The sequence below is a fragment of the Rhodnius prolixus genome, unplaced genomic scaffold (genome assembly GCF_049639745.1).
Source record: "Rhodnius prolixus isolate KJV_2025 unplaced genomic scaffold, Rpr scaffold_10, whole genome shotgun sequence".
Lineage (NCBI taxonomy): Eukaryota > Metazoa > Arthropoda > Insecta > Hemiptera > Reduviidae > Rhodnius > Rhodnius prolixus.
The window spans coordinates 19822358-19849573 of NW_027411615.1; the positions used below are offsets into that span (position 1 = coordinate 19822358).

Consider the following 27216-nt stretch of genomic DNA (forward strand, 5'->3'; position numbering starts at 1 on the left):
GTGATGCCCACCTGAAGTTCAGACTCAAAAAATGGTCCTGATCGGTCAAAAAAATGATCTTGACAAGACTAAAGTTTATCTCAGCCGACCTTAAAACAATCGATTCATGTTTTCGACTGATATTTTTAATTAGATAAGATAAATGATCAACTACAAGACGTTCCAATTCTTCAAGTATTGCTGATAATTTTGGTGCATTTCCGTCACTTATTAATTCATGATTTACTAATAATTTTATTGATCGGAATATTGAAAGATTATTTGGGGAAATACTTCTGACTGATAAAAGTACGTCAAAGGAAATGCAAGGATGTCCGCACAATTCTTTAAAGCATAAGATGGAATTCATCCATCAGGAATGGACTGTATTTAATTTTCACATTCTTTAATTTTATGAGGGTATGTATCATGGTGAAGATCTGTAATGCCAGATAGTTTGACAGGTACAGAACTACAATAATATAAAGATATGATTTAGAATAGATCAACGACAAATATTTTGTAAATAAAAAGATTACTTTACTAAGTCATTTCTATATTCTTGAACTTTTTTAATCAACTTAATTAGATCACTGAAACAATTTCGAATACAAAATCTGTAGTTTTGGTAATTTTATCAAATTTCCTTTGTCATTGAATAAAGTGAATTTTCTTTGCGGGTTCCGAATTTAGGTTTAGGAATCTAGGAACCAAATTTTTGTTAGGTGACTCCCAACAGAATCAAACTTAGAATCCTTAGTTTTTTTTAATGCAAAAAAAGGTTTAATTTTTCGCCTAATCGCTCACATTTAAAGTTTCTCCAATCGGTACAATTTATGTAACGTCCTAAAAATTTCGGTTATTATGTGTTAATGATAGTATTATACGTAGAACAGAAAATCTACACAAGAATTAAAAGCAATATTGCATTTACGATTTACGTATTTTTGTCTATTTTGTCGATTGGATGTACGAATATATACATCTATGTCAAAAGTGAAATACCTACATCTATGTTTGGACACCCGCAAAATTAACTACAATTTGGAATCGATTTATAGCAATATCGGCGATTGCTTTGTCATCAATTCATTAGTAATCCATTCGTCCAATATCAAATGGAACTTGATTTATTTACTACAAAGTGAAAAATTGTAAAAAATATCACTTAAATTAACTTCGTGTTGTTTAGTTGTCGATATGTACTTTATTCACCTCTGTTTTAAACCAAGTTTTGTTGGAAGTCTCGAAATCTCGGTTTTATTTGTGAAACGCATTGTCACTAATGAAGGTATTCTCATATCAGAGTTCTGGTTTAAAACTCTAGTAAAAATAAAAACAATCTTTCGAGATCTGCACTTAACAAAATTGAGTTTAAAATACACCAAATATAACCAATAGTTAAAGTTACTTTTGCTGACCTGACTTACCACACGTTAAAATCACTGAAGTCACTTTTAATTTTTGTTTTTTGCGAACTCAGTTTTTACTATAATGCAGTAATAGTAGTTTATTATATAAAAAAAAGTAAAAAGTAAGAAATGATCGCATGGCACTCTCTGCAAAGATAAAATTAAACAACAAAAAAGTCAACGTATCTGTTACAAAGAGGGAAAAGGAAGAGGTAAAGATAACGTTATTTAAATAATTACAGTCCTAAAATAAACAACAAAACTGTAAAATAAAATAAATTCAGTAATCGCAAAGCTCGTTGAATGCGAAAAAAAGGAGAAGAGATTGGGTCGCGAATTTGCAAGAAAGATTGGAAACCCACGATCCATTCTGCCAAGCTTAACGAGTGTAGCAAATTAAACGAACACAGCTGATTTGTTCGGTCAAATAATCCATCATTTCATATTTCTTACCCAAATAGAGAGAAACCGGAACTCAACCAGCATAGGTCTCACCCAAAAAATAGGTACAGATCCTCAGGACAATTGCGGTTTTACTCGATGTCAAAGACATGTTTCAGTATCCAGTCTTCTTTGCAGATAAGTTCGGAATTTCAAATGTAGGAGATTTCCTTTTAACTTTAGAAAACTAATGGAGATCCTTAAATTATAGTAGATTAAATAAACACTGCATTATAGCAAGCAGAGCAGTCAGTATTTACTATTGTTGCTGCAAATTCAACGACCTTATACTTAGCAAGTCAGCAACAATTAGGAACTTGCCATCATCATAGATAAGTCCACTCACTATTAGGTTTGCGAAAGGTGTCGTCAAATTGTCGATTCAATATATCGATCGTAAGCACTTTTAGATTATTATGAGCATTTGGATATAATTGATTAAATTGATTAAAAATAATTTTTGGTTTAAATTTAGCGGGCATTGAATAAAGTAAATTTCAAGTATTGGGAATCCAGGGATTATGTTTTAAACGCAATAATGTGGGAATGCCCTTTTGTACTGTTTTCCAATCAGGGACCTTTGGGTATTAACAACAAATTCTCACAGGTTTTATATTCTTCTAAATTTAAATTATTTTATTTAACTTGAAAAATAGTAAATTTTTCGCATTAAACATTGAATTAGTCATATTAATAATGGACAAAATGGATGTTACAAGATATGCCAAAATTGTGTTCTACGTATTACAGGATTTTGTTTATTTAAATTTTAATTATGAGTTTAAATATACGGAAGTAACTCAAGGCTCTTCTCGATCATCTATTTTTCCTGTCCTTGCTGGTGTACCACAAGGTAGCGTCTTAGCTCCTCTTCTCTACACAATCTTTACAGCCGACTTACCTTCAAATCCCAACACCTCCATATACACCTTCGCTGACAACACTGCCATTCTCTCCACACATACTGATCCTGTCTTCGCTATCCGCTCTCTACAATCTCACCTTCACTCACTAGAACCCTGGCTACAAAAATGGCGAATAAAAATCAACCCAAACAAATCCAAACACATAGTCTTCACACTCAAACGAACAACTCTTGGACCTGTCTTCTTATATAACACTCCTATCCCACCAGCCGACCATGTGCGGTACCTTGGACTGTACCTAGACAAAAGACTAACTTGGAACCCTCATACGAGACTTAAACGGGCTGAATTACACAAACGATACAAACTCCTTGCTAGACTACTGGACAAACGCTCAAAACTAACATTACAGAACAAGCGTCGACTGTACACTTCCCTTCTTGCTCCAATATGGACTTACGGACTTGAACTTTACGGGACAGCTAAACGATCTAACATCAACAGATTACAAACACTCCAATCTAAAATACTCCGCCGCATTGTAAACGCTCCCTTTTATGTCAGTAACCACTCCATACACACAGACCTCAACATTCCATTTATACCAGAACTTGCCAAAACCCGTTAAAACACATTCCACCAAAAACTATCATTTCACCCTAATCCTTTAGCTGCAAACCTATTCTCAACCACACTTCCCTCCAACCCCCGAAGACGGCTGAGGCGCCGTTGGCCCCGTGACCAACTGGTAGACTAATGATGGTCATCACTGGATGATCATCATTCATGATTGCCACGCCATTTTTATTGTACGCACAGCATATTTACTTATTGTACTGCACGAGTGCAGCTGTAAATTTCAAATAAAAGATATAAAAAAAAAAAAATATACGGAGCAGAAATGTGGGGCTCAACCAAACTCTCTAAAATCCTACAATCTAAAATCCTACGGAAAATCCTGAATGCTCCATTCTACATTTCTAACCTTACCATACACACTGACCTTCACATCCCTTTAGTCACTGACCTAATAAAGTCTCGCTACCGCAATTTTCACAGCCTCCTAGCTCTCCATCCTAATCCTCTTGTCCAACAACTCTCCTCAGCACACCTTCCCGACAATCCTCCTCGTCGTTTGGAGTGGAAGTGGCCTAGAGATCTATTGATATGAGTGCAATCCACTGAGAAAGAGTTTCACCAACATATATGACTTTGTTCATCAAATTTACTTGATGCAACATTAGTTGTAGTTGTAAATATGGCAAATAAAGTGAAAGAGCTTAACTTAACCGGCTGGTTAAGAAAATAATCGAATCTAAACCTATCTTAGTTTTTTCGACTATATTCGATTATACAAATATTTATTTGTAATTATGTTCAAAGTAAATTTGATGTTACATTTATATTTGGCTAGCATATGTAGCTTGTATTTATTCAATTTAGATGTATACAAACCAAATAACTCTTCTCTTAATTCTTTAGTTAAATCAATAGTGCTAAAAGAATTAATGTGCTAGGCTTTTTTAAATTAGATGTCTCTCTTAAATATTTTAAGAATACTTCCTCGATTTGGTTTGACGATGAGGCACAACAATAGTTTTGTTGTAAAAGGATTTGAGTTTAGAATGTAGATGAGCTCATTTTTGCTCAACAGAAGCAACATTTGTTGGTTTTCTAAATAATAAATTTAATTTTTGTTTAAAGTGAGATCATTTTTTTTTCTTTTAAGTGACATATTTTCTTGTATATTTCTCTCTCTACAAGTAGAGTCTGATCAACTATAGTGCTAACAAATTAACTATTAATAGTTCTTTTCTAAGCTAGTACAACATGTAAATATTACATTACAACTTCAAATTAATCAGCTACAGCTTTGATGTTTTAATTTTAATTCTTTTGAATCCATTTCTAGAAAATATATAATTATATTTCTCATGTCATCATTATAGGGTTTTAGATTTATGTTCAAAACTTATTACAACTAGCTGTAAATTAAATCAATATTAAGAGTATTTCGATGCAAGATAAAAGATTTCTTTTTAAATTGCACACATTAGTTTAGAATATAACCGAATCTAAACCTATCTTAGTTGAGGCCTTATTCGAGTGTAGATCACTTGAACCGTTTCCTCCTGTAATCTCACGTAATCGATGTTAGCTTTATATAGAATAGTTTAATTAACTCACCTCACCAACTCACGTTATCGGCGCCCATTATCGTTATACTGATATAAATTAACTAGATTTGAACATACCAACAGTCTCTTTAAAGTTTTTTTTTCTATTAGCTACAAGAGGGATAAGTGGTTATTATTATTTTTCAAAAGTTTTTTGGAATTCACAGCTTAAGGACAGTAGTTTCCCATTATTCCTGCAAGTAGCTAGAGGAGAAGGTGGTAATACGGGACAGTCTTTTTTTACCTTGCATATTTTGAACACTACTGAATTTAAAATCTACTCTGAAGTAAAATCATAGACATACATCATTTGTCTTTGAAAATTTGGAGTCCTGAGTGGATTACAGCAAGAAGTCTGGAGTTACACTGAAAAAGCCTGTAGTGGTGCAATATTGGGTTTTCAGAACGTGTGGTGGTAAATTGGGACTCACATAATAATTATAGTTAATGTTCTCGTTTCTCCATGAATTGTAAAAATAAGCCTTAAATATGCCACAAAACTATATTTTACACAATTATCGTACATTAAGGACAAAAATTAGGGTGTAATCAGTTTTCTTAGGTGGACTGGACACTAAAATCACAAACAAATGACTCCTTTTCACAAGCAGTGCAATCCATATGAGCCCAACGACAATGCACTCAGTCCACATTTTTCCGGGCTTTGAGTTCTAGAACTTCTCTACGCAAAAAATGCAATCAGCATCTTCATTATCTGGTGTCGAATTTTGGGATGGAGTGGACAAATCCGATTCATCTGATGAAACTGAAACATCAGAATCGTCTTCAGAATCTATTTGTTTTGATAATAGGCGATGCAATTTTGACTTTGGGACCTTGAAGTGAAGTGCAGCTTCTCGAATACCAAGTTTTTTCACCCTTACAGTTTTAATAGCATCAACCGTGTCCTTTTCATCCCAATTTTTACGTTTGCCTTTCGGCGATGGTCCTAATTTTTTTCTAGGCATATCTTTTTAGGCCCTTTTTAGTATCCTGTAGATAAGAATATTTATAAGACACTAGTTTCGTCCTCAGTGCCACTTTTCACACTTGTTTGGCAGACGATTAGCGAGGTTGTTATAAGGGACAACGCTATCTCATAATACCACCATACACCGCGTACAATATAACCTCATTTTTTTACCAATATACATTCATATTTGAAATCCATAATATTGGCATTTAAAACTCTATTTTTAATGTCTAAGGGAGATTATTCTAACTTTCCTCGGTATTATCCCAAAGCAGAGAAAAATCAACCTTAAGAAAACTTTTTAGCATTGATAAAATCAACACGGTCCTCTCTTGGACAAAGCTGCCACTCGATTGACGCGCTGCCTTCTGCAGCAGACAAAGCTTACTCAAAAAGAGTAGTAAGGCACCAAAAACTAACAGATAGCACTACAGGGTTTCACAAAAACAGGGGTGGCCAAAATTACCTCCTTCTCCTCTACTAGTGTGGAATGTTTTCTATAATTACTAACGAAATTTTATTCTGACACTTTCACATTTCTGATTCATATTATGTTTATATTATATTTTGGGCAAAACGGCTACAAGAGGGATGAGTGAATAGAAATTGCCATATTTCAATTTTTTTGTATCTTCATTGAACTGTGCGGATTGAAATTATTCTTGTTTTCAACAAAATAAAACTTTTTTTTAATGATTTAAGGCGCTTTAACATTTGAGGTTATTGGCGCCCGGAGCTTTTTTTATTGCACTGCCGGCCACCAGATAGTGTTCTCTCGTTACAAACAACGCTGTCCATATCCGGACGGTAAGCCGTAAGAAGCTCCTAGGAACGGAAAATCTAAGGGTCAGCAGCTGGATTCGAATCCGAGACCTCCGCGTGGGAATCCAATACGCTAACCGCATAGCTAATCCCCTACCAAAAGGATATTTTTGTTTTATCGATTTATTTATGAGTTTATGCTAATACTTAGTGTGGGGTATAAGTTTTAGTGCAAATACTGTTGTGAATTATTGTAACTAGTGTCAATTGCTATTGGACTGGTGATCTACTGAGATGCTGATGGATATTCCTTAAACAAGGTAAGACTTTATTATCAATTATTCTCGCTTATTTTTATTATTCTCGCGTCCAAATAACATTTCATCATTTAATTATTGTTTACAAAAAAATATTAATGCTACGTTCTGAGTTCGTTCTGTGTTAGTTAATTCTTTAATTTTGATTACTACAAATCATAGACTTTAAGCACAAAAAGTATTTAAATCGATTTCTAAACTGTTTTGATGAATTCTATAACCTTTTCTTTTTAATCGACTAAAAATAGAAAATTACCTTGCTATGTTCCCCAAATTGTGTTTCTGGATTGGATTTCTATTCCTTTAATTGTTTTTGTTTCTCCAATTTGTTTTCTGATCCTTTTTGATGTATTCTTTGATCTTTTCTTTTTAATCGACCATAAGTTCAAAATTAGCATTCTTGGTTAGCTCAATCCGTTTTTTGGAATGGATTTTTAAATCTTTTTTGGATGTACTGTTTAATTTTTTTCTTTTTAATTGAATAAAAGATAAAAATTAGCATTCATGCTTTCTCCTTTTTTGTTTTTGGAATGGATTTCTACACCTTTTTAGTGTATTGCGAAAACTTTACCTTTTAATCCAATAAAAGTTCACTACCCACTGTCCACTTAAAAATGGATTTTTAAACTTTTTTAGAGTATTCTCTTTAATTTTTTCTTTTTGATCGACAAAAGTAGCATTCTTTGTTTCATCAAATTCCTTTTTGGAATTGATTTCTAAGCCTTTTTTGATGTATTCTTTAATCTTTTCTTTTTAATCGACTAAAAGTTAAAAATTACCTTTCTTTGCTTTTTTTGGACTGGATTTCTATTCCTTAATCGTTTTTGTTTCTCCTAATTGTTTTCCAATCCTTTTTGATGTATTCTTTGATCTTTTCTTGTTAATCGACAATTAGTTCAAAATTAACATTCTCGCTTTCCCCATTCTTTGAAGGGGGGGATGAATTTAATAACATTTTTTATGTATTTTTAAATCTTTTTTTGTTTAATCAGCTGTAAGTTCAAAATTAGCATTTTTGCTTTCCCCAAGTGATTTTTTGAAATAGATTTATAAACTTTTTAATGTATTCTTTGATCTTTTCTTGCTAATCGACTAAAAGTTGATTATTCTTTGTCCCATACATTTTTCAGGGGAATTGATTTTTTAAATCTTTTTAGTATATTATTTAATATTTTCTTTTTTAACGACTATAATACGCCTATTCATAATTAAGATTCTTTGATTTTCCAAATTTTTTAAAATTTTAATTCTATACTTTTTTGTAGTATTAAAAAACTATTAAGTAATAAGTCGAGTGATTTTATCAAATGCATCACCTTAAACTTTACAAGGCGAAGTAACTACTTACAAGTCAATCACTGCTAACCATGTTACCAAATTATATTACTTTCTATCAAGTATAATGGTTATATAAATGCAAAACGTATACAGTTATAAGTCTTTTTTTATTTAACACTACACGAAATCCATTTTATGAAGTTGTGTGTTTCTGGTAATTTGTTTAGTGATTTGGTCAGTTGTTTACTAGCTGTTAGCCGTATTCGACAGGGGTGTGTCAGAATAGGTTTTAGTAGTGTCTTTGTACGTTATTGTTAGTATTTTTATGTTAATAAAGTGGCTATAACTGTCTCAATTCGGTAATGATTGTTGCAGTAGAGCTAGCACACTCCTAGAACTTTCTGATTCTAAGATATTTCTTAGTAGTTCATAGGGATCTTAGATCTTCATTTCGTAACCTTCTTAGAGGGAAGATTATGCTATAAATACAACAATATATTTGTTATATTACAATATTACATTTATTTCCTTATGTTTATGATATTTGTTACAGGTTTAAATACAAATTCCCTTTTCTTTTTTTTTGAACCAGTTTGTTATAGGATTAGTTGATATCAGAAAGCCGGTGATAGTTTTGTTAATGTCTGTATGGTCTTTTGTAAATGCCATTGTGTCGTAAGTAGCTAACATCGTTATACCAGGTTTAGGTCTGTCCATAGAGTAGAAACTGAAGAGTATTGGACTTATTCCTTCCTTGTCCAGCTTGTCAAAAATGTCAAATACATTAGGTAAATCAAAAAGTGTAGCTAATGTGTACTTTGTTTTCAACTTTATGTACGATGTGTTCAGTTACTCGTTTAAGTTATTGACAGATGCTTTGACCTGCAAAGCTAATATGCATTGTGGTACTGGGTTCGATTCCTGGTCTTATGCCTTGGATTTTATTTAATGGTTAATCAAAGAAATTTACAGTAAAGTATGTTTGCTAGTCACCTCCGTCCACGACACCTAATTGGTAATTGTACGTAATGCCCACCTGAAAAAATGAGCAATTACTTTACTTTGATAGATGCTTTGATCTGAATCCAAATTAGTGGGATATTTTGTGTGAGTCATTCAAGTTTTTGTAATAGTTGTAAGCCAATAAATTTGTCCAACCGTAATTATTTAAATTAATACATAAATATCAAATGCTTGAGTTACAAGTGATTGTCGACATTATTTTAGTTAGTGGAAACAAGGATACGTGCTTGTGAAAATCATAATTGCACATAATTACGTACAAAGTTGGTTAAAATAAGGTTCAGTGTGTGTGTGAAGGCGTGGTATCAATTACTCGGTATTGATGTACAACTTGTGAAGAATACCAAGTAAGTTTAGTGTGAGCAAAATGATGCTAGTTGCTCAAAAAGTGGCACCAAGTGGGTATAAAAGCAGGTTCAGTGTGTAAGAAAAGATATCTTAATTGATCATAATGAAATGCCAAGATGGTTAAGCAAGAATAAGCATGAGTGGGAAGAGTTATAATGGCTCCTAAAGAGGTATTACCTATGTTGATTAGCCTAACATACTTTGTGGATGTAGGAAGGTTAAAAAAATAAAAATAAACAAAAGGCTCTTTGTCTCCAAATAAGCTTTTATTTAAGTAGAATAATTAAAAATTTGTTAAAATGACAAATTTTTAAAATACACATAAACAAAAAATAAAGTTAGAGGAACACATTTATAACCCTGCGAGTCTACGTCTATCAGTGACTTAAAATTATGTTACTTCCATTCTATAACAGTAATTTAGACAAAAGTAAATCAATCTAGCCTAAAAAAAGAAGAAACGACTGCGCCAATAGTCCACTAGTTAGAATCGCTTTGAAGTAGAATTGGACTACAATCCCCTACAACGATAATCTGATGAAAACATCTAGAGAGAACCCTCCACGATTTACTTTCGTGCCATTAATGCCATTAAAAAAATAATGAAGGTAATAAGGCCGCACATTACATTAAATCACACTTAATCTACCTCTCCTCACGAACTGCAAAATAAAAATATTTTGTAAAAAGGTTATAAGTCTAATACTCATAAACAATGAGTAATCCTATGTTTTAAACAAAATCCGTTTTTGAGAATATCTGGTTGGCAATTTTTACCCAAAAGCTTCTTACCAAGTTATCTGTTGACACGAGTCGAAATCTAAAATTCAGACTTTCATCAGTTTTCTGTTTATTTAATGCTACATTGGATAAAAACACCAGATCGATTTGTAAAAAAACACATTTCATGATCAGAAAACCTTAAAAAGGATATTTCAATTAATAAATCTAAATAGAAAATCTGCTGGTAGTGTAAGAAAAAGTAAAAAAAGTTTAAAATGAATTAAATGAAAGGCCAAAATTAGATTTTAAAAAAGTTTAATTTGTATGAAGTAAGTTTCAGTTTAACTGAAAAAAGTTTAACTTGGATAAACTAAGTTTTATTTGGTCGAATTAAAATTTAATTTGATTGAAAAAAAGCTACATTATCTTGATTCTCTACCTTTATTAAATTGGTCTCTGAAACTATTGAAATCCTGATTATTGTATAATTTAATGTTTTCTTTGCTCAATAATGTGGCAGTGATACAGAATTAACTATTGTAATTTAGTTCGATCATCTATAATACTCTGTTATTAAAATTTGAGTTTCTCATAAATTTATTAATAGTTCACATTTATTCCTACAGATGTCAGCAATAACTAAACAAAAATTCTACAATTCAACACTTGTAGGAAATGGATTCTCAGTAAATAAAATAAAATAAATTTATAAAAGCGCATAATTTTAAGGAAAAATATTTCTTAATAATAAAAATCTTAACGCATTGTTATTTAGGGGATTACTTCTTCTCCATGAAGTACATTATTACCCTTTCAAAAACAAAGTCGTATTAATTTCATTATTGTATCTGAGAAATCTAATAAATCTAAACTTGAACTGTAACCACAGTTTACAATTTCTCAGCTAATGAACTGTACCAAGCATAAAGTATTACCTTTATTAAAACCATTATAACCGTTGCGGAAGAATCATTTTATTCATTAGTTCAATAATTGGCCGCTTGAGACCAGCACCTACTGGCTACTGTAGTTGGATCAATATTTGTAGTTCTGGATAATTTATTTTCATGTATCCTTAATTTTTAGAAATTTGAAACGCCAAAAAGAAAAATTATTCATGCACATGAGATGTGGGGCTGAAAGAAGAGTAGTAGGAGTCCTCATAAGCCGAATTATGCAAACCTATACTTGCTTTCTCACACTTTTTGGGGTATTCTAGCAAATAACCTTAACAAATTTTTAATTAGCAATTAACAGAAATAAACATCCAGAAATACACTCTATGGCTGCACACGAAGGGTTTTAGCAATCGTCTATTAGTTGCCAAAAGCCACACAGTCCTACTGTCTACTTCTATCTAGGAATATAATCAGATTACACCTTTGTGAATTCCATATCTGTGGTGATCTACTACTTTGTTGCATCATATTCTGATTCAAGAAAATAAAAAACAGCATAGTTCTTTTTTCCTTAAAAAATAACGCAATAGAAATAATTATGCACATCACAGGCTCAGTTAAATATAATAAACGAAGCTGCAAGATGCAGGCTGCAGGACCAAATTAAATATAAACGAGGATCGATACTTTCATTATTGCTATCGATTTATTTACACACTGTAATTTTATTCCTACGCGTTGATAAATTGGTAAATGTTGCAATAGTACTTTTCATTTTCAATTTGAGCAAAAAAACTTCGTTAAAGTTGGGTAATGATTCACAAACTAATCTTGACTTGTTTCGAATGAAGTAAGCTTCTTAGGCATCAGGAAGGCTATACTAATTTAACCTACCTTTACCTTCTAACACATGTTCAATGTCGGTAGAGAACAGTCATATGTTAGTGTAATAAGTGATTTACCTTAACATCAGCAGTCATGAGTAACAGCGGTCAAAATGGATACAATAAAAACTGTAAGGTTAGTTTAATTTTCCGTCAAGAAGTAAACCATGAATTTATGTTTTGCACCTCATTGAGAAAGGAACGTGTCATCTTGCACTTTTGATAAGTGCACTTTTGAATGTGGGATTTAGTGTTAGATTAAAAATTTTTTGGACTTTTAGTGAAGGTGACTTTGATGAAGAGACTTAGAGGTAAATTAGCAGTGTATTTGCGTCTCTAAATGGTATACTAAAATAAAAGAAACCTTTTAGAAAATCATCGTTTAGTAAAATTTATATTTTGAGATTTGCTTTATGCTTGTTTATAGCTGAGTCTTCTTCTTACTTCAGGAGGTGTAAGGTGATCCCTAGGTTTTGTGATGTTTCAGCATTTTCCATTTCAAGTGGATTTTTTAAAGCAGCTTTTATAATATGTTATTTGATACGTATTTTTTATAGTTAAGTTCAGAGTGATAGTTCGTGGTGTCTAAAGGAAAATTAATTAAATTTATCATAGAGGTACTCTATGATTAGGGATCAGCCTAAATCTCTGAAGAAAATGTTTTACTTTAATTTCATATAATTGTCTGTTCTCGGTGCTCATATTCAAATAGGACACTTAGTGTTTCACAATGTTGAAAGCTGTTGTGTCAGCAAACTGTACACTGTTCTCTGGCCTGGTTCGTTCGAATTGGTGCCTAATAAGAAGAGAGACGAAACAAAGGTTAAACGTTTCACAGCTGGTTCCACAACATTTTTTGTACTACTCATCTTATTCTGTTTTAAGGAAGAAGGTAGTTGGCCATGACACTTTCTTTTTATATTTATTGTGTTTACTGATGACGTTTAATGACTAATATCCACGTCTAACATATAAAATTAAATGTAAATAACTCTGATTTTTATTTTGCTTGTATCATCTTTGAAGTGATCAACCATAATACCTGATCATCTAGTTTCATTCTAACAAGAATGATTTTTTTTATGCTTGAAAAAAAAATCACACTGATTTTAGTTAGTTTCATCATTTTATGTAATGTAAACTTAATACTTTCTGAAGAAATATTTTTTGTGTTTATGATCATTAGAAATGTTTTTTTTTTTTTAATATAAAACGTCTCTTTTAAAAATTGCCTAGAAATAATTTAGAAACGATTGACCTGTGTTTGTCAGCCTCTCTTAAACATAAAACAGTTCAATTACTTCGTACATTTTGATAGTTTAAACTTTGAAATTACATTTAAAGTCGTCAATTCGTCTTTCTTGGGCATCCTATTCTTACTTTACCAGACGAACACTTGCATCATTTTTTTAAGTCACTTTGTTGTGACGTAACCGTTCTGGTTGGCCAAGCGAATTATTCGATATAATTTTCATAAAGCGACTTCATCATGATTGTTCAACTTATTTAATTGCTCATTAACGGGCAATAAATTCTAAAAAAAAAAACGTTTCAGTGCATTACATTGCAGATTAACAAATTAAAGTTGAGACTGATACCACCATATTTACATATAATTAATAGCTGGAGGAATCCATCGATTTTCTCTCTCTCCATAATTGAGCGAGTCCCATCTTTACAGCAATTTGGCTTCCAAATACCCATCATCATCGCTCCAAAAAAAAAGTCAGTAGGATTGATTAGTGGACTTACCGATCCCTTTAATAATTTAGGCAATGCTGAGTTTGATATCTTGGAAAAAGGATGCTTTTCTGATTGCCTATGAGTATTTTGGGCTGGCTTTAGATAAGAAGCAGGCAAATCGCACATCGAGAACAGAGCACACAAATACGTTGTGGTTTACTAGACATCAATGATAAGTAAATACAAAGACGTTTTGCCAATACTTTAATATTTTTTTAGTGTAGATTATTGTAGTTTTTTTGTGCATAGTATTCATTCTCCATGTCGGGTTGTTGCTTACAAAGCTGATAAACTGTACATGCAGTCTAACATGAATCTGCCTATGGTTGGCGAAATGCTCGGTAAACCATTATTGTTTATTTATAAAATCAGTGATATTGTAATAAAAACAATAAATTCGACCCGCTGTTGCCTTCTACCTTCTTAAAAGAATTTTTCCTTTTATAAAATTATAAACAGTATTTCAGATGGTTATACTTTGACTATCAAGAAACTTTATGTTGTTCTCTGTCTAAATTATGGTATAAGTGTATACTTAGTAAAGAAAATGGTGAAGATACCAATTTTTACAAAGTCATTTCAGAGTTCAAAATTCTTTCAAGATGTAGCCATCAAGCTAATAGTCATTAGATACAAACACTGGCTTGTTTCATTTTGTGCTTATTGGCCATCTTCATTTCAAAGTGTTAATAAATAGTATGCTTCCAACAGACAGAGAATTTCTTCAGAGATTATCTTAAAACTATTTACTTTGTCTTTTAAAAATTTGTTTTGCGATTAAAAAAAAAAAAAAAATCCAAAAAATGTTAATGTGCCGTTCGAATGCCTTATTCTATGTTTGATTTTTGTTTCTTAATTGGCCTTAGATAAACATTGAAACATACAGTGACTCCCATTAATATTGGGACAGTACATACAGAAGTTCAAAATTGACGAAAATTAAAAGTGGCACCCATTTATTCAAATTTTTATAAATTCATTTCATTTTATAATTACTATTAATTAAATAAAAACTATTTAATTAAGTACATAAAAATGTTTTGGTAGATTAAAAAAAATATATAATAATAAGTGCAAATTCTACCTCTCATAAATATTGGGACACTATTATAATTTATAGTTTGTCCAAGGTTTTGCCCGAATATTTATACAATTTGTAAATATATACCTTAAGCATACGTATATTCAATATGAAATTAATAATTAAATTAGTTTATATAAATCAAGCCAGGTATAACATGTCGCGCAAAAATACAAATACAACGATTGAACAAAGAAAAATTGTAATTTCTTTGCACAAAGACAATAAAAAGTGTTAGAGAGACAGAAAAACTGATCGGACCTAAAACATCTACTGTGTGGAACATCATTCAGCGTTACCAAAAAGAAAAAAGAATTGTTTCAACCCCACAAAAAGGCCGTCCTCAACTGCTCTCTGAGAGAGAGAGCGGCGTTATATTTTAAAAGAATTAGAAAAGATCACCGATTTAGTGCTCCAAAACTTCTATGTGAAATTTTTGACATGTTCAGAGAGCAAAAATGGAGCAGAAACTGTTCGGAGAGTGCTAAGAAAACTCGACTATCATGGTAGAGTAGCCTGGAAGAATCCTTTTGTTAGTAAGATAAATCGTGCTAAGAGAGTGAAATTTGCCGAAAAATATTTTAATGAAAATAGTGAATTTTGGAATGATATACTCTAGCGATGAATCAAAATTTAATATTTTTTAGCCAGATGGAAGGGATATGGTCTGGAGGAAAGCGAATGCTGAACTCGAAAAGAAGAATTTACAGCCAACTTTAAAGGGTTTTAAAGCTGCACCACCGGGTGGAGGTGGGTCAGTTATGGTTTGGGGCTGGATGTCCGCATCAGGATTTGGAGAATTAATGTTTGTTGATGGAGTGATGGACAAAATGGTTTATAGTAATATATTAAAAAATAATTTGAAAAAAAATGCCCAAAAATTGGGTATTTTAGGGTCTTTTAAATTGCACCAAGAGAACGACCCCAAACCTACGGCTTGGGTGATACGTCAGTGACTGTTATATAATTGCCCAAAAGTATTCCAAACCTCTCCGCAGTCTCCAGGTCTTAATCCCATTGAAGATTTATGGCAATATTTAGCTAGTGCTTTAAGTAAACGAGTAATATCTAACAAAAATGAATTAAAACGATGTTTCCTGGAAGAATGGGAAAAAAACACCACCTGAATTAACCAAAAACTTGTTTCACCTATGCCTGATCGTTTGAGGGCTATTGTAAGTCAAAAAGCAATTATTAAATTATTACCAACCAATTATTAAATAGTAGGAGATTTTAAATATTGAACATTTAAACTCTAGCACTTCTGGTGTCCCAATATTTTTGAGAGCCTTATTTCACACTTTTTCAAAAAGTGCTACCTAACAGTTTGGAATTTCATCGTTTTATACTTATATATAATTTCTACAGATGTTGCTAATGTTATTTATAAAAAAAAAAAAATCCTAAACTTTTGTATGTTGTTTTCATTTTCCTTTTAAATCATTTTGTAATAGGTGTCCCAATATTAATGGGAGTCACTGCATATGCAGTAATTGCATGTGAATTTACAAGTACCAATTTGTGTATTGGTCGCCTTATTTCGGTATTGTACTGTCATTTAAATGTGTAAATTGCGCCATTTATCGATTCTTGAACATTATTTCAAAAATACAGTACATACTGCAATGCATTAAAAACAAAAATGTAAATATAAATCTTAACAGTGATGTTTACATTTTTCCTAATGTAAACAAATTCATACAATTGTGTTTTTGAAATAATTTAAATTTTGTTAATTTTCTATTTGTGAGACCGATTATATTAAATCATTTAATTATTTTCATTTTTTTTTTTTTCTTTTCAGAAAAAGTCTAATACAGAAACCATGAATAACGTAAATGATGCCTCAGAATTGAATCCCTGGCCACCTTTCATTGAAGTATGCTTTCTTCTTGTCTTTTATTGATTCTTATATACATATTTTTTTTTTTTTTTCTCATTAAGGCTTAAGATGTCTGAATTTAATGAAATTCATCTTTTTATGAGTTATTGAATTCATAGAAACTTAACATTTAAAGAAAAATCTATTTAACAGGATATATTTTAATGAATGCATTTTATGTTAAGGAAAGGCTAGACTTGTGGGATAAGTTAATGGCGAAGTATGTCGCTGAAATTGAGAGTAAAGAGCACAATCCAATATCAATAACATTGCCAGACGGTGCAGTCAAGGAAGGTTTATCTTGGAAAACTACCCCATATGATATTGCAGCTGAAATAAGGTATACATTTGTGTATTTTGAGGGAGATCAATAGTTGTAATTATTGGTGTGCTCTAATAAATTATTTTTCTACGAATGAAAACACAACATTAAAACTGTGCGTTAGGAAAGTTGTATAAGGGTTGTATAAGGGAAAGTTGTATAACCTCCTCACGGCGAGTGTTTCGACATGATGTTACCCACTTCATTGGTGTTGACTTTATATTCCTCAATTTGTTAGTTAGAGGAACTAATTCCCAGTCTCTTATCCACTGGGACATAATTTTTGGTCTAAGAAAACTTTTCCAGTCTGAGGGCAGAATAATTTCATACTTATCGATTAAAATGTTTGTATCTCTTTTTGTATTCGTTAGATTTCAATTATTTTTTTACCGAAATGTAGAGAAAAGTTAGCTTTATATGTGGTATAAATGACAATGTTTTAGTGATAATAGTTCATGAGATATTTAAGATTAAATTTTTGGACGTTTTCATATTCGTTACGAATGCGTTCAAATTTAAAACGTTTATATCTTTTTTCGTGTTTATCAGATTTTAATGAAACCTTTACCGAATTGTAGAGAATACATAGGTGTATAACTGGCACAAATTGCCATATTCTGGAGATAACAGTTAACGAGATATTGAAGGTTAAGTTTTGGAGGTTTAGGAAGTGGTTCATATTTCAAACTTCTATTTCTCTCTTCGTATTGTTTCGATTTTAATGAATTCTTTACCAAATTGTAGAGAAAAGTTACCTCTATAACTGGTGCACATAGATATCTTTTAGTGATAACAGTTATCGAGGTTTTGAAGTTTTGTAATTTTAGAGGTTTTACAAGTGGTTCATATTTAAAATTTAAAACCTGGCATTTAATCAATTCTTGTACTCAACTTTTTAAACGGTGTTTTTTTTTTTTTAAAGAGTATACTTCAGAAATCTACTCAGTTTGTTAATACAGTAATAATAAAATATTTATAACCTTTCAGTAATATGGATAACAATATATTTAACTGGCTATTGCATATGGTTTCAGCCAAGGGCTAGCTGACAATACAGTGATCGCAAAAGTCGATGACGAACTCTGGGATCTAGACAGGCCTTTAGTTAAAGATTGCAAACTGTCACTTCTAAAATTTGATGATCCAGAAGGTAAATATTTTCATTATTCTGTGTTTATAAAAATTTTACATATCAGATAAGAGAAATATAGGTACCTCTTGTTGTGAATTTCTTTAGATAAGTGGTATGTTTTGTAGCACAGGCAGTCTTCTGGCATTCTTCGGCACATATCTTAGGAGAGGCTCTGGAGAGAACTATCGGTGGGCATCTGTGCTATGGTCCCCCAATTCACTCAGGATTCTATTACGATATGTTCACCCCAACTAAGCAGGTATCAAGGTTCTGTTAATATTTACAATGCGATTATCAAAAATTTGAAGTGTGAGAGAAAAAAACATTTAAACAAATATGAAACGTGGGTGTAATAAATCATTAAAAAATTTTTCGATGGTAATCACCTTGGTATGACTTTTATTGAATTATTTTTAGATGATTTTTATCGTCCAATTTAAATACATGCTGATTCCTTTCAAGATTTTCTATGTATTTATTTAAAATATAAATAAAAAAGAAAAGTGAAGCTTTTGAGTATTCAAATTACAAATTTCTCTTTCTACTTTGAAACCTTGCTGGTTTTACTTCTTTTACACTCACTTACCGTAATAACAATAACAGCAACCATCCATACTAACTGAAATTATTTCTTGTATTTGTTTCGGGGGATAATTTAGCTTATCTTGAAAGAACTTGACAATAAAATATTAGTCGAAAGGATTCAATGCCACAATTCTGAGTTGATAAAAGTTTCAGCTTTTTTGTGTATTTTATTAAATGTAGGTATTCATAATACGTACATGTTCTAAAATTTTTAGTTGAAGCAATTAGGGCAATCCGTTTCAGGTAAAGAACAACTTAGGTTCTCCTGGTAAGTTTTCGGAGTACTGTACAATTCTAATCCTTACAATTATAAGTAATTATATTAAGTTTTTTTGGCGTTTTGACTTGCCTTTTCCTGTTTTTTTTTTTTTGGTTTGCAATGAACTTCTTTCTTTTCTTTAGGTAAGTTCCACCGATTATCCAGGGATAGAGCAAGTTGTGAAGAAAATTGTAAAAGAAAAACAACCATTTGAAAGACTAGAAGTTTCTGTAGACGATTTATTAGAAATGTTTAAGGTAAATTTTTTGGAATTGGCTTTTTACTAAAAATAACTTTTGGATTTTGAAGAATTCTTCACCTGGTGAATATTTTCTTTTTTATAAATTAATGTAATTTGTTTATTTACTTGCAGTATAACGAATTTAAAGTTCGTATTCTGAAGGAAAAAGTGAAGACTCCTACTACCACTATCTACCGTTGTGGACCTCTGATTGATCTTTGTCGAGGACCTCATGTTAGACATACTGGTAAAGTCAAGAGTTTCAAAGTTACTAAGGTATGTGAATATGTTACCCACAATTTAGTGTACATACAGCTGTGCATGGTATTTTAATATACTCAAGGTGTCACCAAAATGATAAATAGTCAAGTGTTTTCGGATTAATGCACAATTCCTGAAGAACAACTTTGAATGAAATTCGGGATAGTGCCCTGCGAACAATCCACAAACCAAATGTGCGATGCCTACTTGTGGTGATGAGGTATCCTCATCGGTGGCCTACACTTATTCTAGACACTAACTTTTTGTTCACCATTATCTCTAATTAATTTAATTTAAGTTCAACATTATGGTTTCGGCTGTAGCAAGGTACATGTTAGGACATATATCAAGCTCGTGGCTGAGATTTCATGGTTCCAAAGTGGGATACATCTATTTTAGGTTAGGTTAGGTTAGGTTAGGTTAGGTTATGTTAGGTTAGTTGACATTTACACAACTCCTACTCGTAGGAGCCATTTACTCTGAACATCTTTCGAACTCTTCTTAAATAAATGTCTCAGAAAATTCTACAATTTCTACACTAATGTCTCGGCAGCACAGTAGAATATAGAATAGCAACATACTTTTATAGTTTTCTGAAACAGAAATTAGGCAAAAATAATAATAATAAAATATAATTTAAAAAGAAATTACAAAACAGTTGAATTCTCTAAACAATGACACCAGTTTTAAGAGAAAAACGAAATTGCTGAATTACAGTCTGTATTTATGTAACAGAATTCTGCAACCTATTGGGAAGGAGATGCTAAAGCAGAATCACTACAAAGGGTCTATGGAATATCTTTTCCAGACGCCAAACGCATGAAGGAATGGGAGAAATTTCAAGAAGAGGCGTCTAAGCGTGATCATCGTAAGATCGGCAAGGTAATTACACAATAATATATTGCAATACTTAGGCGCCACGGTAGCCGAGCGGTTAGAGGCGAGACCTTAAAGCTAATATGTATTGTGATGGTACTGGGTTCGATTACCGGTCTTAGGCCTTAGATTTTATTTAATGGTTAATATGAGAAATTTACAATAAAGTATGTTTGCTAGTCGCCTCCGTCCACGACACCTAAATTGGTAGTTAGACGTAAAGCCCGCCTGAAAAAATAGGCAATTACTTTACTTTTTTTGCAATACTTCAAATTTCAAAATTAAAATAAAACCTTATAAAAGGATCCACAAACCTTAACTTTGGAGTTAAAGTTTGCATATTTTAATATATTTCATTTTAGGAGCAAGAACTCTTCTTTTTCCACGAATTGTCTCCAGGATCCTGTTTTTTCCAACCTAAAGGAGCGCACATATATAATACATTAATAGAATTTATTAGAAGTGAATATAGAGTGAGAGGATTTCAAGAAGTAGTTACTCCAAATGTTTACAATTCTAAACTATGGATGACTTCTGGACATTGGCAACATTATGCTGTAGGTATTAGCCATTTTTTAATATATATTTACTAATATTTAAGTAACTTATTACAAAATCTCTCTATATTTTAGGAGAATATGTTTTCTTTTGATGTTGAAAAAGAGCAGTTTGCTTTGAAGCCAATGAATTGCCCTGGCCATTGGTATGTATCTTTATTAAAATATTTTTATCTTTATTTTGAAGAAATTAAAAACAAAATATATTTATGCGAATTGTAAACTCTACACTGTAAAGTCACGGTAGCCGAGCGGTTAGAGGCGAGGCCCGCAAACCTAATATGTATTGTGGTACTGGGTTCGATTCCCGGTCTGTAGGCCTTGGATTTTATTTAATGGTTAATAAAAAGAAATTTACAATAAAGTGTGTTTGCTAGACGCCTCCGCCCACGACACCTAAATGTGGTAGATGGACGTTAAGCCCTGCCTGAAGAAATAGGCGATTACTTTACTTTACTTAGGCGCCACGGTAGCCGAGCGGTTAGAGGCGAGACCTTAAAGCTAATATGTATTGTGATGGTACTGGGTTCGATTACCGGTCTTAGGCCTTAGATTTTATTTAATGGTTAATATGAGAAATTTACAATAAAGTATGTTTGCTAGTCGCCTCCGTCCACGACACCTAATTGGTAGTTGGACGTAAAGCCCGCCTGAAATTACTTTACTTTTTTTTTTTTTACATTGAACATGTTTTCAGCTTAATATTTGACCATCGTATCCGATCATGGCGTGAGTTACCTTTGCGTTTAGCGGATTTTGGTGTTCTACACAGAAATGAACTATCTGGAGCTCTTTCTGGGCTTACAAGAGTCAGACGTTTCCAACAAGATGATGCCCATATCTTCTGTACTGTCTCTCAGGTAGGCTACAGTCTGCTGTAAATAAACAAAAACATTTTCTTTTGTTTTACCTTTTAGGGTATATTTATTTCAAATATAAAATACTTTTTAAATAATTTACTTTTAGTATTTGTTTAAAATAAATTTGTGTATTTAGATTGGTGAAGAAATATCAGGAGCCCTTCAGTTCCTCCAGTACGTTTACAATGAGTTTGGGTTTTCGTTTGATTTATGTCTTTCAACCAGACCTGATAATTTCCTTGGTGATATTGCCATATGGGATCAGGCAGAAAAGGTATTTTTTATGTTCTTCTTGAAAGTCAAGTTCTTTTCAAATATTAATTAAGATTACTGAACACTTTGTATCTAAAACTCACGTTGTAACGTATCGTTAGAGGTTGTTTTTTTCATTGAAAAAATATTAAATAAGGTTAGACAATTTTGATTTTATGTATTTGATTAAATATTGTATTAGATTCGATACACGGACTCGGCCTTGGTTTTTATTTCATGTGTTAAATTAGAAAATTAAATAAAGCAAGTTAAATTCTAGTTAGCTATTCGCCTCTAATCGGTTGCCAGATGTTAAGCATGCCTGAAACATAGGTATTGGACTATTTTAGTGTACTTTGATCAATGTAATATTTATATTGCATAAATCAGAGCGCGAACTCTTTAATTTTTTTCTTCCTCTTTAGAAAAGTTGATTAGAATTGAACTTTGTATCAAAATAAGACTTGATTCATTCATTTTTGATCGAGAAGCATATATATATCTTCCTGTATTTAGCTAGATCAGCAGCATTAATGATGAATATATAGGCTTCGTGACCGTAAATAATTAAACTAAGGATTCAAGATTGGCGAGGAATCGGTCAAATAAAAAACAACTCGTCTTTTTGCCAACGTTTCGACAAATATATTGTCTTCTTCAGGGCGTGGCTGTGCGGGTTGGTTGAGTTACAGAAACTATAACTCCCTGAAGAAGACAATATATTTGTCGAAACGTTGGCAAAAAGACGAGTTTGTTTTTTATTTGACCGATTCCTCGCCAATCTTGAATCCTTAGTATTATTAATGATATTAATGTTTTCTCCACCATTGCATACTCATTTCTTTGTGTTATATTTTCATTTATCTTGACAGATTTGTTCATTAGTTTACTGTGCGCCATATTTTGCTTTGTACATTCATTTTCAGTGTGCATAACACAAGTCAGAAAATAATTATGATTTAAGTTGTATAGAGTCAAATATAAACATTTTATTCACATAGATTTTTTCTATCCTTTTTTTAAAGCAATTAGAAGAAAGTTTGGATGCTTTTGGTGTTCCCTGGGTAAAAAATCCTGGAGATGGTGCTTTCTATGGTCCAAAAATTGATATTACCATCAAGGATGCACTAAGAAGGCCACATCAGTGCGGAACAATCCAATTGGACTTTCATTTACCTATGCGGTTTAACTTAAATTACATTGGGTAGGTAACTTAATGCAGTGAATCTCTAAGAATCAGTGTTTTTATAAGGAGAAATGTAACAACTATTCTGTACAATCTATTTCCAGTCTGAAGATAATGGTTTTTATGAATTAATTTTGCCGAAGATTTCGATGCATGAAACTTCGTTCGGACACGCTTCATAACTTCAGGCTCCAGTACTTATAACTTACTTTATGACTAGTTTATATTTATATCTAAAAATTTATTTCCCAGGGAGGACGGTGAGAAAAAACATCCCGTTATGATACACCGAGCAATACTTGGCTCTGTTGAAAGAATGATAGCCATTTTAACTGAATCATATGGTGGCAAGTGGCCGTTCTGGTTGTCTCCCAGACAGATAATGGTTATACCAGTTGCTTCTCAATTCGATGGCTACGCAGTAAAAGTAACCAGTTATTTATTTACTCATTAATAAACATTAAATAGGTTTATCTTATTTTAGGAAACTACTTTGAGAAAATCCATTATTTGTTTAATGATGTTATATTGTATTGTAATTTAATTTCACTGATTTTAGGTAAAAGAGAAATTATGTGCACAGAATTTCTTGTGTGATTACGATTTAGACGCTGGTGATACAATGAACAAGAAAATCCGTAATGCTCAGTTGGCACAGTATAATTTTATACTTGGTAAGATTTCTTATATGATTCATGAGCTACGAATAATAGTATAACTTGAAAAAAAAAAAAAAAACAAAAAAAATTCCTACCTAAGAAGAAATCAAGATAAATTGATGTAATAGTACTTCTATGCTGCTATATAAATTTATACAGTAATTTGAACAAACATTTGTAAGGTATGGGATCGGATGGTTCGATTGGAGGTCTGAGTTTACTCTTCACGCTCGAAGTTCCTTTACATAATATCTACGTTTCAACCTGTTTTGTCCAAGAATTCTAAAAGAGGCAGCAATCTCTTCTCCTTCATTTCTGTGATCGAATGATGGGGTTGGACATATTTCTTCAAGTTTCTACCCTCTATAATTTTTGTACTACACATTTAATTTCCATTCAGTCTACTTTTCGTGAAGCATACAGGTAGCGGTCTATTAGGAGGGTTGTCACCCCCTAGAACTTCCAAAATCTTACTAGAAATAAGAGAAAAAACATTGAATAATCATTAAACTGCAGCAGAGTATACATCTTGTTCTTCTAAACCCACAAAGGACCTTGGATTCCATAAGTACCCTTGCACAGTAGCAATTCTTTGTTCAACTTCTTATAAAGGGACTTCTCAAATCGGGACATTACCGCATCCTGAGTCTCCTCGACCTTCCTCTCCTAGCCTCTCCAGCGTGACCATACCTATTATGCTATAATCATTTTATCCGGCCCCTCATGATCCATCCTACCAGGTCCTAATTCTAACAGCTCCAATCAGTCCTCTACTTTCTCTCATTCTTTGCTTCTCTCCTTCCCTATAAAATTCAAAATTCATCCTCAGGTTTCCCTCACAAGCATTTAATGGGTTTCCATCTAGGGATCACTGATGTCTCGGCTAACTGGCTACTATTGGTCTTAATATGGTCTTTTGTATTACCATCTTCGCTTGCCTAGATTGTGTTTTGAAGTTGAAACACTTTCTGTTGGACCCAAAAGAACTTATTAGGTGTCGTAAAACACACAATTAGCTGTCGTTATTCTGCTCTTGATTTCTGTGTAATATGTTTTTCTCTTATCAAAACGGAACCTAAACATTTGAACTCCTTGACCTCTTCGAAGAGGAGGTTTTTAGACTTCTTGTACAGCTGGACGTCCTGAATACCACACAAAAATCTACTTTTAGAATCTAATTTAAAATGAAACTCTGCTAAGTCTTCTTAAATCTACCATGTAGATTCTAATTTTTTTTTACAATTACAAAAAAATACTAGTTTTTGCTATTATTACAACCTTAAACGCCATAAGCTACGAGATTTTGTAAACTGCAGTTTTCTGTGGTTATTGACAGCCTATTTGTCTTCTTACATCGCATACATGATGACATAATCTCAGCTTGCTGCTTTTATGACTAAGAAAGAGAAGACTCTTTCTTAAGAGAAATAGAGAAAAACACTGTTTAGAATTGAGCTATGTAACGTGCCATTTTAATCAATCTTTTTTTCTTATCCTTAATCTTTTTCTTGGGTTTATTTTGGTTTCTACTGTTACAAGAGTCATGTACCCAGACCCATAGTTTTAAAATAACATTAAAAGTTCCATCATTAGATACATGTTTGTACCTGCTCCTGCATTTCCTACTTAATTGACGATTATTCCTAGAATATTTCCAAGTATCTTTTAAATTCTTTAATTAAAATGAATGATTAATTAATTTTTTTCACAGTAGTTGGTGAAAAGGAGCAAACCAACAATACTGTAAACGTTCGTACAAGAGACAATGTTGTGCATGGAGAGTTGTCACTTGACGATATAATGAAAAAATTTGACAACCTTAAGACAAGCAGAAAGGCAGATAATACTGTATTTTAAGAATCATTTTTTTCTTTTGAACATTTTTTATCTTCTGGCTCACAATTTTCACAATTTGGCTTTTAGAAGTATACATTTTTGAATAGCGATTTAAAATGGTTAGATTTTTAAAGTAAAAATGTTAAACCAAAAGTTTAAAACTTTCTGTAAAAGTAATGATCTGTTCCATTAATGTTTGTTCCCAGCAGAATATCTTTTTTTAAGAAGGAAGTAATTCGTATAAATATTTATTGAAAATTTGTTTGTAATATTTATTTAATCCCAACGTACTCTATTATTTCCCAGACATTGCTGGGAAATCAATATTTAATATTTTTTACAGTTGAATACAAAGAATCGACATGAAATCTCCTGACAAAATTTGAAAATACTCATTCCATGAGAAATCTCTTGACACAGTGGTCTCATGACTAGAGCAGTTAGCTCAGCAGTTATATATGTTACCGCTTCGTAGCTTCTTCACTTGGAGTGAGCAATTCAAATCAAACGTTCATGACATTGTCAAGCAGCGCAGGGACATTTAAGGGACAATAGCCCAGTCTTTATTTTGAAGACCTAACTCAATTCTATTATAATAAGAGAAGAACCAAACTGCTTCTAACTGGCGAATGTTGGTCCAATCCCAAGATTGCTAACCATTAAGCAGCAAAGATGCACCTAAGAAGCAGATTCTGCAGAGTTCATTTGTTCAGTTATTGCAGGTAAATATCATTGGAAGCGCATTCAACTACTGCAAAAATTTTTAAAAAATTTAAAAATACATATAAATTATTAGAAATAATACTCTCATCCAAATTTTAGTTCAACAACTAAGAGGAGCCAACATATAGTTTTACCTGAAACTTCTCTTAAAGTATATATTTGGTAAATAAAGTTGCCAAATAAGTTAGACGAGAATGCCCGGAAAGCAGATTAGAGCCCTGATGACAAATTTGTAAAAGTGCAAATTTAATTTTCATTTCACTAATAGATTTGCCATTCTAGGTTGAACTAGATGCCTTTACTTTATTGATTACAATTCAGATGTAAATATGGTTCACAACTTTAAAGAGAACTTATAGATCAATAAAACAGATTACTGGAATAATTAATACCCACTTTGGTTTAAAGCACTGATTAAGTGATTTTTTGTCTTTTCAGCATTTTTCTTATTTCGGTATTTCTTTGCACAAACTTGGTATTTTTTTATTCCATTTTTTATGTTAGTAACTTAAACATCTCGTTCCATAGTGCCATCTTCAGTATACATCTAAATACTGATAAAACATTGAATTGTTGCTCTCTATCATTGGCAAGATATAACTTATTAACAGTAGAAAATGTATAACTAGCGTAACCTTGTGCTTAAACTATAAATTATTGAATGTGCAATAAAAAAAAA

General features: G+C 32.0%; 1 protein-coding gene across 4 annotated transcripts; it reads left to right on the forward strand.

Annotated features, from left to right (window-relative positions):
* Positions 1-11953: 11953 nt before the first annotated feature.
* Positions 11954-26072, forward strand: ThrRS (threonine--tRNA ligase). Of its 4 annotated transcripts, XM_074134209.1 has the most exons (17): positions 11954-12218; positions 12795-12974; positions 16711-16785; positions 16974-17128; positions 18145-18260; positions 18368-18501; positions 19230-19343; positions 19460-19603; positions 20324-20470; positions 20827-21021; positions 21097-21167; positions 21719-21881; positions 22018-22155; positions 23159-23337; positions 23572-23746; positions 23879-23993; positions 25690-26072. In XM_074134209.1, the coding sequence occupies exons 2-17, from the start codon at positions 12813-12815 to the stop codon at positions 25833-25835; spliced, it is 2229 nt and encodes a 742-aa protein (XP_073990310.1). In that variant the 5' UTR covers positions 11954-12218; positions 12795-12812; the 3' UTR covers positions 25836-26072. The 4 variants fall into 4 exon arrangements, with proteins under 4 accessions (XP_073990310.1, XP_073990311.1, XP_073990312.1 ...); XM_074134210.1 differs by lacking the exon at positions 12795-12974 and having other exon boundaries at positions 12060-12218; XM_074134211.1 differs by lacking the exon at positions 12795-12974 and having other exon boundaries at positions 12083-12213.
* The last annotated feature ends 1144 nt before the right edge of the window (positions 26073-27216 follow it).